General features: G+C 45.5%; 2 protein-coding genes and 1 non-coding gene across 5 annotated transcripts in view; 2 read left to right on the forward strand and 1 right to left on the reverse strand.

Annotated features, from left to right (window-relative positions):
* CCDC32 (coiled-coil domain containing 32) overlaps positions 1–19,408 on the reverse strand; it is a 375,634-nt gene that overhangs the window by 5,196 nt on the left and 351,030 nt on the right. Inside the window, exons 2-3 of one of the 3 annotated variants that reach the window (XM_076004259.1) lie at positions 5,467–5,524; positions 2,267–2,522 (exon numbers count right to left, since the gene is read on the reverse strand). In XM_076004259.1, the coding sequence (XP_075860374.1) occupies positions 2,267–2,510 (244 nt within the window). In that variant the 5' untranslated portion in view covers positions 2,511–2,522; positions 5,467–5,524. Of the gene's footprint in view, positions 1–2,266; positions 2,523–5,457; positions 5,593–19,408 lie in introns of those variants that run through there. The other 2 variants (XM_076004260.1, XM_076004258.1) reach the window with 2 other exon arrangements.
* LOC142871668 (U6 spliceosomal RNA) lies at positions 4,506–4,609 on the forward strand. Its single transcript, XR_012919896.1, has one exon. It is a non-coding gene; the product is annotated as a U6 spliceosomal RNA (small nuclear RNA).
* On the forward strand, positions 11,955–16,818 carry RPUSD2 (RNA pseudouridine synthase domain containing 2). The gene is made up of 3 exons (XM_012766427.3): positions 11,955–12,893; positions 14,663–14,959; positions 15,909–16,818. Exons 1-3 carry the CDS (start codon positions 12,288–12,290, stop codon positions 16,638–16,640), a joined length of 1,635 nt encoding a protein of 544 aa, XP_012621881.2. The 5' UTR covers positions 11,955–12,287; the 3' UTR covers positions 16,641–16,818.

Genomic DNA, 19,408 nt, shown 5'->3' on the forward strand with positions numbered 1-19,408 from the left:
GGCATCAGCCTAGCTCACAGCAACCTCAAACTCCTGGGCTCAAGCAATCCTCCTGCCTCAGCCTCCCATGTAGCTGGGACTATAGGCATGTACCACCATGCCCAGCTAATTTTTTCTATATACTTTTAGTTGTCCAATTAATTTCTTTTTACTTTTAGTAGAGACGAGGTCTCGCTATTGCTCAGGCTGGTTTCGAACTCCTGACCTCGAGCCATCTGCCTGCATGCCTCGGCCTCCCCGAGTGCTAGGATTACAGGCATGAGCCACTGCACCCGGCCCTGTTTTCATTTCTTAAAAAGTCACATCAGCTGGCCAGGTGCGGTGGCTCATGCCTGTAATCCTAGCACTCTGGGAGACTAAGGTGGGTGGATCGCTCGAGGTCAGCAGTTCAAAACCAGCCTGAGCAAAGAGCGAGACCCCATCTCTACTATAAATAGAAAGAAATTAATTGGCCAACTAATATATAGAGAAAAAATTAGCCGGGCATGGTGGCGCGTGCCTGTAGTCCCAGCTACTCAGGAGGCTGAGGCAGGAGGATTGCTTGAGCCCAGGAGTTTGAGGTTGCTGTGAGCTAGGCTGATGCCACGGCACTCACTCTAGCCTGGGCAACAAAGCCAGACTCTGTCTCAAAACAAAACAAAACAAAACAATCTTCATATTATCTGGCCTCGATTGTCAAGATTGAAGGTACTCTTTTGGGCTGGAGAAAGTCTTCCCCTCTCTGAATGTGCTGAGTTCCTGATCAGGTGTGATCTCTATAGTGCAGGCAGAAACAGGCGCTAACACATATTCTAAACCTGCCTATCATGTCTTCCAGTCCCTGCCATAGGCAACAGAATGGTTCTTATTTCCTCAGAGAACGAAATTTTAATTATCTTCTTAACTAATTTTTCCACATCACCATCTCCATGAAAGTTTCTTATAACCCCTGGTCACATAGCACCAACAAACCAAAGGATCTGGTTCTTCAGCTTTCTTAGACTGTTGCTTCTTCTGCTTATCATTGTTAAGCAGATGCTCTGGCTATCACATGCAGAATTTTCAACTCCGTTGGCCATGGCTGCAAACATTACTATCCTATCTTTGGAGGCCTCCTGAAAAATTTCACAGTACTCCCTTATCTTTCCATCACTCCACCTGTGTTTTTCTCATATCTTTTCCCTCCAGTACATCATTAACAAAATTTCTTTTGTTTTCCCAAGATATTTCTTAGCAATCACGTAAGTGCTCTTCTGACTCATTTTTCTGTCCTTTCTCAAAAGCTGCTTCTTTGTGAATTGCCTTTTCTTCCTCAAATAATTACTCCCAGGTTTGGTTTTGGGACACAAAGATGGGTCTCATGGTTGTTCCACAATAAAGGGATACCACAATTCTAAAGACTGGCAATCCCTGGATATTTCTTTGTCCTCTAGTGTGGAACAATCTGAATCTCTTTCCTGTGTTTGCAGTCTCTCTTAATACTTACACTATGGTCACAGGACAGGACCTGAAAATGTGTTCAGGAAATAGTAAAAAAATATAGCAGCCAGGTGTGGTAGCCTGTAATCCCAGCACTTTGGGAGAATCGCTTGAGACCAGGAGTTTGAGACCAGCCTGAGCAATATAGTGAGACCCCTATCTCTACAAATAATTAAAAAGTTAAAAAATTAGCCAGGTGTGGTGGCCCACACCTGTAATCCCAGCTACTCAGGAGGCTGAGATGAGAGAATCACTTGAACCCAGGAGTTCAAAGCTGTAGCAAGCTATGATTGCACCACTGTATTCCAGCTTGGGCAACAGAGGGAGATCCTGTATCTAAATAAACAAAATGGCTAACAAGAGACAAAATGAATCTTATGTCAACATCCTCCCATTCCCAACAATCAATCTATTTAATATAACAGTTTTTCAAACTCTATCATCAGAAATTTCCATGTAGTTCCAAGGCCATGACCTCTTCTTGCAGGATGGTTTAACGTTATGTGAATATATGGGCAACCAACAGTAGACAAGATGATTTTACAGAAAGCTAAGAAATAAAACAGAGTTTAGATGAAATGGCCAGAGGCAAGAGGTGACAAAAACTGTTTTAAGGGATGTTCAAGGAAAGAGGGATTGTTTCCTAACAACAAACCTGAAACACCCCTTAGAATTATATCTGATAGACACATGTGGTGGTGGGGGGGGGGAGAATAGGAAATCAGGTTAGATGTAACAGAACTTCAACATGCTTCCCTAAAACCACCAGCTTCTGATTAAAACAAACAAAAAAAGCCATTTAACTTACCTAGAGATGCTAAATACATTTCTGAATCCTGCAAGGGAGCCCAAGGCTTTATAGGTAGCTCAACAGCAAAGGCTGCTGCCCCTCTCTGGCCTTCACTTTCAGGGTAAGAATCCACAAAGGAGTCTGAGAAGGCATTGCTGGCACCATCTTCTTGGTCAGGATTTGGCAAACAGGAACAGATTTCAGCCCAGAGGTCCCGGCTAGATCTTGTGGATGTACAGTCAACACCTTCAAACATTTTCATTTGGAATCTGAGCTAGAAAACAGAAGTTCAAGTGAGTAAGGACTGGCTTTAAAGATACAGTGAAAGTATGCAGTAGCCTGGGCGAGGTGGCTGACACCTATAATCCTAGCACTCTGGGAGACCAAGGCAGGTGGATCACTCAAGGTCAGCAGTTCGAAATCAGCCTGAGTAAGAGCAAGACCCTGTCTCTACTAAAAATAGAAAGAAATTAATTGGCCAACTAAAAATATATAGAAAAAATTAGCCGGGCATGGTGGCACATGCCTGTAGTACCAGCTACTTGGGAGGCTGAGGCAGAAGGATTGCTTGGGCCCAGGATTTTGAGGTTGCTGTGAGCTAGGCTGATGCCATGGCACTGTAGCCTGGGCAACAGAGTGAGACTATGTCTCAGAAAAAAAAAAAAGAAGTTTCTTTTAACAAAACTTAAAATGTCTTCTATCAAGGCCGGGCGCGGTGGCTCACGCCTGTAATCCTAGCTCTCTGGGAGGCCGAGGCGGGCGGATTGCTCAAGGTCAGGAGTTCAAAACCAGCCTGAGCAAGAGCGAGACCCCGTCTCTACTATAAATAGAAAGAAATTAATTGGCCAACTGATATGTATATAAAAAAAAAAAATTAGGCCGGGCGCTGTGGCTCACGCCTGTAATCCTAGCTCTTGGGAGGCCGAGGCGGGCGGATTGCTCAAGGTCAGGAGTTCAAAACCAGCCTGAGCAAGAGCGAGACCCCGTCTCTACTATAAATAGAAAGAAATCAATTGGCCAACTGATATATATATAAAAAATTAGCCGGGCATGGTGGCACATGCCTGTAGTCCCAGCTACCAGGGAGGCTGAGGCAGAAGGATCGCTCGAGCCCAGGAGTTTGAGGTTGCTGTGAGCTAGGCTGACGCCACGGCACTCACTCTAGTCTGGGCAACAAAGCGAGACTCTGTCTCAAAAAAAAAAAAAAAAAAAAAAAAATTAGCCGGGCATGGTGGCGCATGCCTGTAGTCCCAGCTACTCGGGAGGCCGAGGCAGTAGGATCGCTCGAGCCCAGGAGTTTGAGGTTGCTGTGAGCTAGGCTGACGCCACGGCACTCACTCTAGCCTGGACAACAAAGTGAGACTCTGTCTCAAAAAAAAAAAAAAAATGTCTTCTATCAGATTCATATGTTATAGAAAAAAGATGACAGAAGGGCAACTGGGTTCCTCTGCTGGCTCTGTACTCAAGTTGTTTTCATAATAAAGTCTGTCTTTAAAAATGGAATTCCTGCCGGGCACAGTGGCTCACGCCTGTAATCCTAGCACTCTGGGAAGCTGAGGCGGACGGATTGCTCAAGGTCAGGGGTTCGAAACCACCCTGAGCAAGAGCAAGATCCCGTCTCTACTATAAATAGAAAGAAATTAATTGGACAACTAATATATATAGAAAAAATTAGCCGGGCATGGTGGTGCATGTCTGTAGTCCCAGCTACTCGGGAGGCTGAGGCAGCAGGATTGCTTGAGCCCAGTTTGAGGTTGCTGTGAGCTAGGCTGATGCCATGGCACTCACTCTAGCCTGGGCAACAAAGTGAGACTCTGTCTCAAAAAAAAAAAAAGGAATTCCTGCAAGCCAGACATAAAAGGACAGATATTGCATGATTCCACTTATATGAGGCACCTAGAGTAGTCAAATTTATAGATGCAGAAAATAGAATGGTGGTTGCCAGGAGCTGGAGGGAAGAGAAATGGGGAGTTATTGTTTAATGGGCATAGAGTTACAGTTTGGAAAGATGAAAAATTTCTGGTGATGGATGGTGGCTATCGTTGCACAACAATGTAAATGTCACTGAACTATATATACAAAAATGGTTAAAATGGTCAATTTTATGCTATGTATATTTTGCCACCCACACACACAAATGAATTTCTAGACACTCCCAGTATAGACAAACCATCCTGCACTTTTCGCCAAAGCTCTCCAAAATGCAACAGCTCTATCCTCAGCCAATTAAACTCTGTCTTCAATAGAATATAGCCTAGTGATCGCTTCGGCAGCCCATATCCTACAATTGGAACGATGCAGAGATTAGCATGGCTCCTAAGCAAGGATGACACGCACATTCGTGAAGTGTTCCATATTTAAAAAATATTTTTTTAATAAAAAAAATAGAACATAGACTAAAGGTCTTTTACAGTTCCACATACATGAAGATAGTAAAAGTGTTGTTTGGTGAAAAGTGTTTGTCAGAGAACACTGTCATAATGCAAGAGGCATGTGCTCATTGTTATGTAGATGCTGAGCTATATGCCTCATGTTCTTATTTTCATAATCAGAAACACTGAAGATAGGTATTTTCACCATTCTACATATGAAGAAACTGAGGATCAGAAGGGTAGCTTACCCAAGGGCACTTTACCGACATATGGTGAATCCTTGATTAGAAACCAGACCTCTGTTGCTCCAGAATCCATGTTTTTACCCAATATCATGCCTGTTTGGAAAACATACTGAAAGCAGCCCAAGCACGAATAGGTGGGAAGGGCTACACAAAGAGCCTGGAGGCTTTCCTAACTAACTAGGCTTACAGTATGGGTTGACATCTTTCAAGAGGGGCCTCAGAGATCAGGAAGGCTGCCTGAGACAAGATCTGAGTAATTCCATGCGACAGAACCCATCAGTGTAAAGGCCCGGAAGTAAACGGGACAGCAGCCCTAGGCGAGTGGATGTCAGGGGTTAGAATGAAACCCCACCCCAAGTCGTCTGAACTCACCCAAACCAAAACTTTGCTCCCACCAGAGCCTCGCGTCCCCCCGCCCCCAGGGCGTCCAGAACTGCACAGAAAACCCTGTGATGTCCAGACCCCAGGCCTCAGTCTTTATGGTCTCAAGGACTGGCTAGGAGGGATGTATCAGGTCCCAGGTCTCTCTGATATTCCGGGGTCGAGGTAGAGAGGGGAATACAAAATTCTGGGCAACGCAGCCCCGTCTCACCTACCATACCAGTCTGCCGAGCAGCCCGCAAACGCTCGGCTCAGCTGTGTAGCTGGCAGCCGGGAAGAAATGGGTGCTGGAGTCTCCGAGAGACGAAGCCCAGGAATCCTCCAATTACCGCCTGACCGGGTGATGTTCTGTGCGTCAATTGGTCGAGTAGAGCTCGCGAGTGAGGAAGCCAGGAGTGCAGTGCCGGGAAGCGGTGGGCGGGTCTGTGGTTGCCGGGAAACCGTGGAGTCACGTGTCCTGAGCCCTCCCCCGCCCCTCCCAGTTTGGTGCCTTGTAGATAGATCCCAGGTTCCAGCCTTCCACCCACTCACTCTCCCTTTGCTTGGATCTGAAAGCCGAGTTTCCAAGACCTTTGACTTTCTTGATCCCCAGAGTAAGTCCACCTCTTTGACAATTCTCTCTGTCGGTGTTTATTTCTAAAAATTTCACCCGTTCCCTACCCAAGTTAGCGCACTTTGCTGGCCTCTTTCCTCACAGGAGACCCGTTTTTCCATTCACTGAGTAATGAAGCTTACCTTCATTCAGTCAATGGACACTAAACTCCTGCTGTTTTCTGGGCATTATGTCCAGTGTGAATTTAAAACACATAAGGTTTGGTATGCCCCCAGTGATTCTTACAGCTCAGAGGAGGCAGACACCATGGAGGCAGACAAGTTTGCAATAACAGCAAAGAGTTATAAAGCAGTGGTCCCCAACCTTTGTGGCACCAGGGACCAGTTCCAAGGAAGACAATTTTTCCATGGTGCAGGGAGGGGAGGGTGGCGGGGCGGGTTATGGTTCCAGGATGATTCAAGCATATTACATTTATTGTGCACTTTATTTCTATTGGTATTACATTGTCATATATAATGAAATAATTATACAACTCACCATAATGCAGAATCTAATGCTGTGGCTGGGCTGACAGGAGGTGGAGCCCAGGCAGTGATGCAAGTGATGGAGAGCGGCTGTAAATACAGATGAAGCTTCTCTGGCTGTGCCCACTGCTCATCTCTTGCTGCCTGGGTTGGGGACCACAGTTATAAAGGATATGATGGAAGTGTGGCCCGAGAACATAAAGGAGAGAGTGGTCATGACAAGTCCATGTCAGAAACAGTTTTGTTTTGTTTTAAGGAGATAACCTTTGATATCCTTCAGGGAATATCAGCATGTTCATTGAGAAACAACCTGTTCACATCCCAAACTTCAGGGCCTGTTACTCTTTCTCAAGAAATGTGATAGGCCGATGCTGTAATCCTAGCACTCTGGGAGACCGAGGCGGGTGGATTGCTCAAGGTCAGAAGTTCAGAACCTGCCTGAGCAAGAACAAGATCCATCTCTACTATAAATAGAAATTAATTTGCCAACTAATATATATAGAAAATATTAGCCAGGCATGGTGGGACATGCCTGTAGTCCTACTCGGGAGGCTGAGGCAGCAGGGTTACTTGAGCCCAGGAATTTGAGGTTGCTGTGAGCTAGGCTGATGCCATGGCACTCACTCTAGCCTGAACAATAAGGTGAGACTCTGTCTCAAAAAAAAAAAAAAAAAAGAAATGTGATAAAAGACATCAGCCAACCACCAGTAGAAGTAACTTGGGCTGAGGAAATAGTCATAGTCTCTAGACGTGTCCAAATCCAATCAATGTGGCTATGGTACCACCATGCAAAAATACCACAAGGTACTCTGTTGCTCACATTTTTTTTTTTTTTTTTTTTTTGAGACAGAGTCTCACTTTGTTGCACAGGCTAGAGTGAGTGCCGTGGCGTCAGCCTAGCTCACAGCAACCTCAAACTCCTGGGCTCAAGCAATCCTGCTGCCTCAGCCTCCCGAGTAGCTGGGACTACAGGCATGCGCCACCACGCCCGGCTAATTTTATATATATATATATTAGTTGGCCAATTAATTTCTTTCTATTTATAGTAGAGACGGGGTCTTGCTCTTGCTCAGGCTGGTTTCGAACTCCTGACCTCGAGCAATCCACCCGCCTCGGCCTCCCAGAGTGCTAGGATTACAGGCTTGAGCCACTGCGCCTGGCTTGTTGCTCACATTTTATTTTTCTTTTCTTGAGGCAGGTTCTAGCTGTGTCACCCTGGCTAGAGTGCAGTGGTGTCATCATAGCTCATTGCAGCCTCCAACCCCTGGGCTCAAGCGATTCTCCTGCCTCAGCCTCCGGAGTAGCTGGAACTGCAGGAGTGCACCACCATGCCCGGCTAATTTTTTCTATTTTTTATAGAGAGGGTCTTGCCGTATTGCCCAGGCTGGTCTTGAACTCCTGGGCTCAAGTGATCCTCCCATCTTGGTCTCCCAAAGTGCTAGGATTACAGGTGTGAGCCACTGTTGCTCACATGTATAATCATTCTTAGAATATACAAACAGAAGGAAGCGGAAAATAAGAACATTAGAAGTCCAGGGAGCAAACAATAGACAAGATTTTGGCAGTGCTTATTATAGGGAGAGAGACGTGAATCTGGCAGTATCTGATTCACAGGAAGGGGCACTGTCCTAGGTTTATGAGTGCTTCATCAAGGTACTCCATGGTCTCATGACTCACTTCAGCTCTTTTCTCTGATTTCATGCTCAACAAACAAAATTTTTTTTTTTTTCCTGAGACACCATCTCACTCTGTTGCCCAGGCTATAGTGCCGTGGAATCAGCCTAGCTCACAGCAACCTCAAACTCCTGGGCTCAAGCAATCCTTCTGCCCCAGCTTCCCAAGTAGCTGGGACTACAGGCATGCGCCACCTGCCTGGCTAATCTTTGCTATATATTTTTAGTTGGCCAACTAATTTCTTTCTATTTTTAGTAGAGATGGGGTCTCGCTCTTGCTCAGGATGGTCTCAAACTCCTGACCTTGAGCGATCCTCCCGCCTCAGCCTCCCAGAGAGCTAGGATTACAGATGTGACCCAATGCCCCGGCCCAAACAAACTCTTGATTTCAAATTTGGCCTCTCAGGAATCTTAATACCAAGATGAGGTTTCCTTTTACAGTAGTCACAAATAGCCCAGTCATGGGAAAATTACATTTTATGATTTAAGCTTAAAGTTATGAATGAACAAATTGGCACCCTACCAATTCACCCATGTTTTCTGAGTCTGATTGATGTGTGCACTGAACAAATCCAAACCAGATCCTGGTCTTGGAAGGCTGAAACCATAAGCCAAAGTAAAACCATAAGCTGCCTCCCTAAGGACTGCTCACACTAGGAAACCATGTGAAGCCAGTCAGCAGCCCTCTACCTTGAGCTTTCTCCTTCAATGCAGTGTGATTGCACTAATATGTTTTTTAATGTCACCTCAACCAGCCTAAGCCTTCATTGAGATCAGGAAACATGTCTTTCTTACCTCCCTATCTCCAGAACCAAGTCTGGCATATGTTCAAAAATTGTTTGCTGTGTGAATATTTGAGCTAGAACCCTCATGGTCAAGGACCACACTGAACTAGAGCTAAATTTGTGATTCTCTCTCCAGTCATTTCTCTGTGTTGCAACCAGGGTGATCCCTTTGGAATGGAAGTCAGATCCTCTCTCTCTCTCAAACACACAAAACACCCAAAAACTCTTTGATGATTGATTTTCTTTTGTTCTTAAAAATAAAGACTTAAATCCTTATCATAGCAAATTAGTTGGATTTCTTAATTCAAACAACAGAACTAATTCTAACCAGTTTAGGCAGTAAATAAAATTAACTAAAGCAGCTCTGTCCAATAGAACTTTCTGTGATGATCGAAACACTCCTTGTCTGACCTGTCCAATGAGGTAGCCCTCTAGCTTCATGTGGCTATTAAGCACTTGAAATGTGGCTTAGTTTATTTTAATTAAACTTAAATTGCTATGTGTGGCCAATGGCGACCCTACAGCACAGGATTGAAGCACAGGATTGAAGAATATTTAGTAGTTCACAGAATCTCAATGTGGGCAGAGAGTTAGGCTTTAGATCCATACAGCCAGAAACAGTGTCTAAACCTCACTGAGGGACTGCTCAGGGAACACCCCACTGCTACTGCCACTACAGCTGGAATCGTTGACTGGGCACTGGATGCAAGAACCTCCCCTGCCATTAGCTTCCCAAAACAGATGCCTCCAATGCTACCTTGTCAGACATGGATTCCACACTGTGCCTTCTTCCACTGCTGTATGAACCAATGCCTGTGCCTGAGAGATGGAGTCCAGGTCAAATGCCTATGCCCAAGCTGCAAGAGAAGCTGGAAGGGCTTCCACCTCTTGGCGGCAGTAATGTAATGTGAGAAATTCCCCACTCAAAAGAATAGTGTTCACACTCTAGCCTGGGCAACAGAAGTGAGACTCTGTCTCAAAAACAAACAAACAAAAGAATAGTATTCAGAAAATGCTTGATGTCCATAGAGTATGACAAATGTCTACTCTACATGGTCTATGCCAGTGCTTCTCAAACTTTAATATGCAGACAGATTACCTGGGGATCCTGTTAAAATGCAGATTCTCATTCAATAGGTCAGAAGGGGAGAGGGGAACAAGATTTCTTTTTACAGTTGCTTACAGTAAAGGAACAAGATTTTTTTTTTTTTTTTTTTGAGACAGAGTCTCACTTTGTTGCCCAGGCTAGAGTGAGTGCCGTGGCGTCAGCCTAGCTCACAGCAACCTCAAACTCTTGGGCTCAAGCAGTCCAATCCTGTCTCAGCCTCCCCAGCAGCTGGGACTACAGGCATGTGCCACCATGCCCGGTTAATTTTTTCTATATATATATTAGTTGGCCGATTAATTTCTTTCTATTTATAGTAGAGACGGGGTCTCGATCTTGCTCAGGCTGGTTTCGAATTCCTGACCTCAAGCAATCCGCCTGCCTCGGCCTCCCAAAGTGCTAGGATTACAGGCATGAGCCACTGCGCCCGGCCGGGAACAAGATTTTGATATGTTTTCTATCTCCATAGTTTTGCCAGGCACTATTCTAAGTGTTTTACTCAAAGTTACTCGTTTAATTCTCCCACTCCAATCCTATGAGGCAGAGAGGCTAGCTAAGAATGCATACTTTTCTTTTGGATAGGGTGCTACTCTCATTGTGAATACCTTAATAAGGTGACTCGCTTGAGAGATAATGTCTGTCCTTTGAAGCAACTTGGTTCTAATGCACTCCACAATCAGTGGAAAATTCTAACTCTCATTTTGAGAAGGGAGTCATGAATCAGGCTTTTCAGCATATTGAGTTTTGTTGCTGTGCCTGCTCTAGAATAAGAGTGTCAGCTGAAGTCCCTCAATTAGTTTGGTGAGACTGATGACTTGAAGAAGGAATTTAGCTTAAAAAAGTTTCCCTTTCTCCTCTCCAGAGTGCTAATGCATGTCATAAGAATGTCCTAAATCAACACTGGCATTTTATATCACAAAGGCCCAGTGAAGGCTAATGCTCAGTGTATTGAATTGGACTGAGCATTTGTCCCCTTTTTTTGGCACCCTAGCATCCAAACGCCTACCTATTTGGAGGAATCCCACTCTGGAAACTTAAGAGGGTTAAATTCCTCTATTTACCGGCACCCTGGAAATGAGGGCTCAAACCAGTGACCCAGGCTTGGCTGATGGAAGGCTCCCCTACAGAACTCTGAACCTTGAGAAAGGGACACAGAGACATAGGGGGATTTAGGGATTTCCGAGGGGTATCAGGGCTGCAGGGCAGAGAGTCCTTGGGCACGACATAGTGTCTGGTAGCTACAACATTCCAACTGGGCTTCTTCCCTGGCATTAGGTGGGATTAGTTCTCAAAGGCCTTGACTTTCCTTGATTTGGCCCCTCATCTGAGTCTATTCTTCAGATCTCTTGTGAATTCTATGAGGCACTGATATCCTTTCCATAATCCCTTCTCTGATGAAGTTAACCAGAGTTGGTTTCAGTATCTTGCATTTAAGAACCTTGGCAAGTACGGTCATCTGATCCATTTGCAGTTTTAATTTCAGGATGGGAGCATATGGGAGGCAAAATGGGAGACATCTAAACCCTTCTCATGCTGGTAGGGTTAAGGAGAAGGATGAAAACATTGTTTCTGGGCTTTGTGTGTGTGTTAAATACATATATAACAGCTTTATTGAGACATAAGTCACATGCTAAAATATTAACCGTTTTAAAATATACAATACAGGCTGGGCGTGGTGGCTCACGCCTGTAATCCTAGCACTCTGGAAGGCCGAGGTGGGCGGATCGTTTGAGCTCAGGAGTTCGAGACCAGCCTGAGCAAGAGCGAGACCCCATCTCTACTAAAAATAGAAAGAAATTAATTGGCCAACTAAAAATATATAGCAAAAATTAGCCGAGCAGGTGGCGCATGCCTGTAGTCCCAGCTACTTGGGAGGCTGAGGCAGGAGGATTGATTGCTTGAGCCCAGGAGTTTGAGGTTGTTGTGAGCGAGGCTGATGCCACGGCACTCTAGCCCAGGCAACGGAGTGAGACTCTGTCTCAAAAAATAAATAAAATAAAATATACAGTGGTTTTTCATATATTCACAGTGTTTAGTAACCTTTATTCCAATTGTTTGCGTTTTTTGTTGTTTTAAATAAAGCTCCTTTCAAGCATTTCTTCAGACCCATGGGACTCTGAGCATATCTACACGGAATCTACACAATCAACTCCTGCTACGGCTTTTAGACAGAGCAATCCCAAAGATTTCTTTTATGAAGGAGTTTGCGCAAGGTCACTTTTGGTGAGACAACCTCACAGCCTCTCAACTCTACAGTCAAAGCAACTCTTCTAACTCAATTCCAATCACTCACTCGCGCACTCATTTATCTCAGACTCCCAGCCTCAGTACTGGGCCTCACTGATTGGCTGGTGCCGAGTGACGTCCTCAAATCGCGACTCTGGCGGAGGGCCATGAGGATATGAGGTTTGGCGGCCACAGCTGGCTCCGCGCTTTCTGGCCGTGGCGCTGCCGCCTCCGTCACCTCAGCTTTGCAAGGACTTGGAGTGGCTGTAAGGGTCCGATGGCGGAAACTCTCTCGACTGGGCTTGAGGCAGCAGGCGAACTGAGAGATCCGGCTCAGCAAAACGGAGACGCTGGTGGCGAGGCGAAGGGTGAGGGGCTCCCAGGGCACCCGGAGCCGGCGGCCCCAGGAGTGGAGCGGACCCCAGGAGGCAGCGAGCAGGCTTCGGCTGCAGCCCGGGGCCCAGGCAAGCGGAAGAAGCGGCGGGGCGCAGCCGGAGAGCGCGTCGTGCCGCCCCCGAAGAAGCGACGGGCTGGGGTGAGCTTCGGTGATGAGCACTTTGCAGAGACCAGCTACTATTTCGAGGGCGGCCTTCGCAAGGTGCGGCCCTATTACTTCGACTTCCGGACCTACTGCAAAGGTCGATGGGTGGGTCACAGCTTGCTGCATGTCTTCAGCACCGAGTTCCGAGCCCAGCCCCTGGCTTACTACGAGGCCGCCGTCCAGGCGGGCCGCCTGCACCTCAACGAGGAGCCGGTACAGGACCTCAGCATCGTGCTTAAGGTGGAGTCCTGGTGGGGCTGGCCAGAAGCAGGAGAGGAAAGAGGGCAGGGTTTTGTTTGTTTGTTGTTGTTTTTTCAGACTTAGTAGAGCATAGGTACTGGAGTGAAATCATGGCAATTCGGAAGCGTTCTCACTTTCACTTGAAACACAACATTAGCCCCCACTTCACATCTCCGCAAGTGGACAGTCAGAACTCAGCCTGTTTATCCTGTCCGTCAAGGCGGCTTTCTTGTTTGCAAGGGACAAAAGTTGGAATTCTCACAGTTCCTTTTATACACTGTATTGTGGCAATCATACTGATCACTTTCTACCCTGCATTGTAGATCTCTGTACAAATAATAATAATAGGGGCTATCATGTATGTCTCTTTACTGTGTGCTGGGCACAAAGCTAAGCATTTTATGTACTTTAACGTTTAATTCTAACGACAACTTTGTGGAGTGGGTATTGCTGCCACATTTTATCTACGGAAAAACTGAGTAAACTAAGGTAAAACTCACAGAGGTAAGGCAACAGTGCTACTTACAAAGCTTGTGTTTTTATAACTACTACTTAAACTACTTATTATAGAGCCCAATGTGTAATAGAATTGTGAGATATCACCGATAGAGATATATAATGGTCCAGCCCAGTGCTTTGACTCCTTTAAAATTCCATCACAGCTAAGAGGTACCAGAAACCCCTGTCCTTAACACTGGCTCGCATGGTTGTGAGGGGAGACAGTGTGATTTCAGCATTTGGAGAATGGAGGATTTGAATCCCCTCTCCTATCCCAATTTTGAAATGCACAGGCCTGGTGTAGCCCTCACATTTTACAGGAAACTGAGGCCCAGAAAAGTTAAGTAACTTACCCAAAAGCATGTAGCAAGCCTATGGCAAATCCAGGTCCAGAGCCCATATCTCTGGACTTACAGCTTGATGTTGTTGGTTTGAGGTCATGATTAGTGGTGATTTATGGAGGTTTTTCCTTTATTTAAAAATTTTTACTTTAAAAATATTTTTATGGCCAGATGAGGTGGTTCATGCCTGTAATCCTAGCACTTGGGAAGCCGAGGCAGGAGGATTGCTTGAGGCCAGGAGTTTGAGACCTGCCTGAGCAAGAGTGAGACTCTGTCTCTACAAAAAGATAGAAAAATTAGCCAGGTGTGGTGGGGCACACCTGTAGTCCCAGCTACTCAGGAGGCTGAGACAGGAGGATTGCTTGACCTAGGAGTTTGAGGTTGCAGTGAGCTATGATGATGCCACTGCACTCTAGCCTAGACAACAGAATGAGACTCTGTCTCAAAAAAAAAGAAAATTTAGGCCAGGCATGGTGGCTCACACCTGTAATCCTAGCACTCTGGGAGGTCAAGGCGGGAGGATCACTCAAGGTCAGGAGTTCAAAAAAAAGAAAATTTATATATATATAAAACTTTATTGTAGAGAAAATGCATAGGCTAAGTCCGGGGCAGCCACATTCCCAAGACAGATGGAGAATTGCTACAGGACCTGGTGGCAAAACCAAAAGACATAATCTCACCACCCATAGATAACACCATTAACTTTTTTTTTGTCTGTCCTTCCAGTACTTTTTCTGTGTCAGCTATCCACCTGTATGTCTGTCTGTATTTTTACAAAATGAGAGCACACGATGCACACTGCTTTTTCTGCTTAAGGATGTACTGTGACCATTCTTCCATGTTAATAAGGAACAGGGGGAGCTGGGTATGAAGTTGCCTCATAACAGGCTGCTGGCCCCTAAGCTGACTGGTTACCCATGTCTTTGACAGGACAATGATTTCTTGCGGAACACAGTGCACAGGCATGAGCCACCAGTCACAGCAGAGCCTATTCGCCTACTAGCTGAGAATGAAGATATGGTGGTTGTAGACAAGCCTTCCTCCATTCCTGTCCACCCCTGTGGCCGCTTCCGACACAACACAGTCATATTCATCCTGGGCAAGGAGCACCAACTCAAGGAGCTACACCCACTGCATCGGCTTGATCGCCTTACCTCTGGGGTACTCATGTTTGCCAAGACAGCTGCAGTCTCTGAGAGAATTCATGAGCAGGTTCGGGACCGGCAGGTGAGCCAGGCTTTTGTCTCCTGCAAGCCACTTCCTTCTTCAGGACAGTCAACACATAAAGTGCCAGATGCACGTTATTAGCTCATATAGTTCAAAAGATCTTTAGAGATCGAGTATACTGCTTCTCTTGGTGATTTGCTGTTTTGAAGTTTTAAAGTGCTGACCAGACTAAATAAGGTTTTTAAAATTGTGAGGAGAGCCTGCTTGTTGTACACATTGTAGATGATGTTGAAGACCCTTGGATAGAAGAGTTTAATGATAATGATTGTCATCTTGAGACTTGTAATTCTGGATCTGGATTGTAATACATTTATTGAGCACATACTGTATACCAAGTTTAGTAGAGCCTAACTTACTGCTTCTAATAGCCCTATAAGATAAATGTTTTTTCAATCTCAAATTTTCTAGGTGAGTTCATGGGATTTACAAAGGTTAAATAAGTAATGTACCCAAGATCATGAAACTGGCAAATGGTGGAGCTAGGGTGGAGAAATGGTGTCCAAATCCACTTCTAGGCTGGGCATGGTGGCTCACGCCTGTAATCCTAGCACTCTGGGAGGCTGAGGTGGGCGGATTGCTTGAGGTCAGGAGTTCAAAACCAGCCTGAGTGAGACCCGGTCTCTACTAAAAAATAGAAAGAAATTAATTGACCAACTAAAAATACATATACAAAAAAATAGCTGGGCATGGTGGCGCATGCCTGTAGTCCCAGCTACTTGGGAGGCTGAGCCAGTAGGATCGCTTGAGCTCAGGAGTTTGAGGTTTCTGTGAGCTAGGCTGATGCCACGGCACTCACTCTAGCCTGGGCAACAAAGTGAGTCTGTCTCAAAAAAAAAAAAAAAAATCCATTTCTATCTCACACTGGTGCATTCCTTATTTCTCTACAGAGGGTTTGGACTCCATGAGTTTAGGCTTTGTACTGACTTTCTCCTTCTTCCCTCCTATGCAGCTGGAGAAGGAATATGTGTGCCGTGTGGAAGGGGAGTTCCCCGCCAAGGAAGTGACCTGCAAGGAACCCATCTTAGTGGTGTCTTACAAGGTCGGGGTATGCCGTGTAGATCCCCGGGGCAAGCCCTGTGAGACAGTGTTCCAGAGGCTAAGCTACAATGGCCACTCCAGTGTGGTACGGTGCCGGCCACTTACAGGACGTACCCACCAGATCCGAGTCCACCTTCAGTTCCTGGGCCACCCCATTCTCAATGACCCTATCTACAACTCAGTTGCCTGGGGTCCTTCCCGAGGCCGGGGCGGCCACATTCCCAAGACAGATGAGGAACTGCTGCGGGACCTGGTGGCAGAGCACCAGGCCAAACAGAGCCTGGATGTGCTAGATCTCTGTGAGGGTGACCTGTCCCCAGGACTCACAGACTCTACAGCCACCTCTTCAGAGATGGGCAAGGACAGCCTGGAAGAGGCTGCAGCCACCCAGAAGATGGATGGAGTAGTTGAATCAGCCTCTAAGGATCTGGACACAATGGCCTTGGCACCAGAGAAGGCAGCTGAAAAAGATGTTATGAATCAAGAGACAGACCCACTCTGTGCAGAGTGCCAGTTGGTACGACAGGATCCTTTGCCCCAGGACCTTGTGATGTTCCTACATGCCCTAAACTATAAAGGGCCAGGCTTTGAGTACTTTTCACCCATGCCTGCCTGGGCACAGGATAACTGGCAAGAAGACTGAGGGCTGTGGCCAAGGAGGGACTGCTCCTTGGATTGGGACAGGGATAGGCCATAGGGCAGAGGCCGACCCCATGGGCTGGTGCTCTGGGTTTTTATAGGAGTGAAGTTGGGCTCTAAAGAAACTTATTCATACTTGCTACCTCCTTTCTTCCTTTCCCTCCAGCTAGAGTTTGGAAACTTTTTAGTTTATAAATATATCTTTTTTTATAATATATTGTATGTCTGGTTTTCTTACTGGTTTTTGTTTTCTTTTTTTTTTTTTTTTTTTTTTTTTTTGAGACAGAGTCTCGCTTTTGTTGCCCAGGCTAGAGTGAGTGCCGTGGCGTCAGCCTAGCTCACAGCAACCTCAAACTCCTGGGCTCGAGTGATCCTTCTGCCTCAGCCTCCCGGGTAGCTGGGACTACAGGCATGTGCCACCATGCCCGGCTAATTTTTTTTTTTTTTTATATATATCAGTTGGCCAATTAATTTCTATTTATAGTAGAGACGGGGTCTCGCTCTTGCTCAGGCTGGTTTTGAACTCCTGACCTTGAGCAATCCGCCCGCCTCGGCCTCCCAAGAGCTAGGATTACAGGGGTGAGCCACAGCGCCCGGCCCTGGTTTTTGTTTTCTTACTGGTTACAGTCTCACTCTGTTGCCCATACTAGAGTGCTCTGGCATAAGCCTAGCTCACAGCAACCTCAAACTCCTGGGCTCAAGTGATCCTCTTGTCTCAGCCTCCCAAGTAGCTGGGACTACAGGCATGCACCACCATACAGGCATGCACCAGCCTGAGCGAGACCCCGTCTCTACTAAAAAATAGAAATTAATTGACCAACTAAAAATACATATACAAAAAAATTAGCTGGGCATGGTGGCACTAGTTTTCTCTATGTATTTTTAGTTGGTCAGTTAATTTCTTTCTATTTTTTAGTAGAGACAGGGTCTCGCTCTGGCTCAGGCTGATTTTCAACTCCTGACCTTGAGCGATCCGCCTGCCTCAGCTTCCCAGAGTGCTAGGATTACAGGCATGAACTACCGTTCCCAGCCACTTACTGTTTTTTTTTTGAGACAGAGTCTCACTTTGTTGCCCAAGCTAGAGTGAGTGCCGTGGCGTCAGCCTGGCTCACAGCAACCTCAGTCTCCGGGGCTCAGCGATCCTACTGCCTCAGCCTCCCGAGTAGCTGTGACTACAGGCATGCGCCACCATGCCCAGCTAATTTTTTGTATATATATTTTTAGTTGGTCAATTAATTTATTTCTATTTTTGGTAGAGACGGAGTCTCGCTCAGGCTGGTTTTGAACTCCTGACCTTGAGCAATCCGCCCGCCTTGGCCTCCCAAAGTGCTAGGATTACAGGCGTGAGCCACCACACCCGGCCCTGTTTTTTTTTTTTTTTTATTATTTCGGCATATTATGGGGGTACAGATTTTAAGGTTTCAAGAAATGCCCATTTCCCCCCCTCCCCCTGTTTTTTTTTTTTTTTTTTTTAATCTTAAGCATTTTCTTTCTGGACATGTTTTTTTTAATGGAAGTAAAACTCTATAAAACTTAAGCACTTTAAGATAATACACTTTATGTCCCTGATATACACTAGGGAAAAAAAAGTAAGATAATACACTTTAGTAGCATTTAATACATTCACAATGCTGTACAACCATCACCTCTTGGATATTTCCAAAACATTTTCATCACCCTATTACAAAACCTGTATCCATTAAGCAGTTACTTTCCACTCTCCTCCCAGCCTCTGGTAACCATTAATTTACTTTCTATCTCCATGGAATTGCCTATTCTAGATATTTCATAGAAATGGAATTATATAATATGTGACCTATGTCTCTCTTTCACTTAGCATGTTTTCAAAGTTCATCTAATTGGTAGCACATACGAATATTTCATCCATTTTTATGGCAGAATAATATTCCATTGTATGGGTGTCCTATATTTTGAATATCCATTTATCAGTTGATGGATATTTGGGTGGTTTCTACCTTTTGGCTACTGTGAATAGTGCTACTATGAACATTCATGTACAAGTTTTTTGTTTGAATACAAGTTTTCAGTTATGAGTATACAACTCATAGTGTAATTGTTAGGTCATATGATAATTCTACATTTAATTTTTTTTTCTTTTTGAGACATAGTCTTGCTCTGTCAAGTGCAATGGCTTAATCATAGCTCACTGTAACCTCAAACTCCTGGGCTCAAGCAGTCCTCCTGCCTCAGCCTCCTGAGTAGCTGGGACTATAGGCATTATGCCCAGCTATTTTTTCTATATTTAGTAGAGACAGGTCTCACTTTTGTTCAGGCTGGTGTTGAACACCTGACCTAGCAATTCTCCCATCTCAGCCTCCCAGAGTGCTAGGATTACAGGCATGAGCCACTGTGCCTGGCCTCTTAAGTTTTTGAGGAGCTACCAAACTGTTTTTCACAGTGACTGAACCATTTCACATTCCCACCAGCAATGAACAAGTGTTCCAGTTTCTCCACATGCTTGCCAACACTTGTTTTTTTTTTTTTTTTTTTTTTTTTTTTTTGAGACAGAGTCTCACTTTGTTGTCCAGGCTAGAGTGAGTGCCGTGGCGTCAGCCTAGCTCACAGCAACCTCAAACTCCTGGGCTCGAGTGATCCTTCTGCCTCAGCCTCCCGAGTAGCTGGGACTACAGGCATGTGCCACTATGCCCGGCTAATTTTTTATATATATATATATCAGTTGGCCAATTAATTTCTTTCTGTTTTTTTTATAGTAGAGACGGGGTCTCGCTCTTGCTCAGGCTGGTTTTGAAC

The sequence above is a fragment of the Microcebus murinus genome, chromosome 6 (genome assembly GCF_040939455.1).
Source record: "Microcebus murinus isolate Inina chromosome 6, M.murinus_Inina_mat1.0, whole genome shotgun sequence".
Lineage (NCBI taxonomy): Eukaryota > Metazoa > Chordata > Mammalia > Primates > Cheirogaleidae > Microcebus > Microcebus murinus.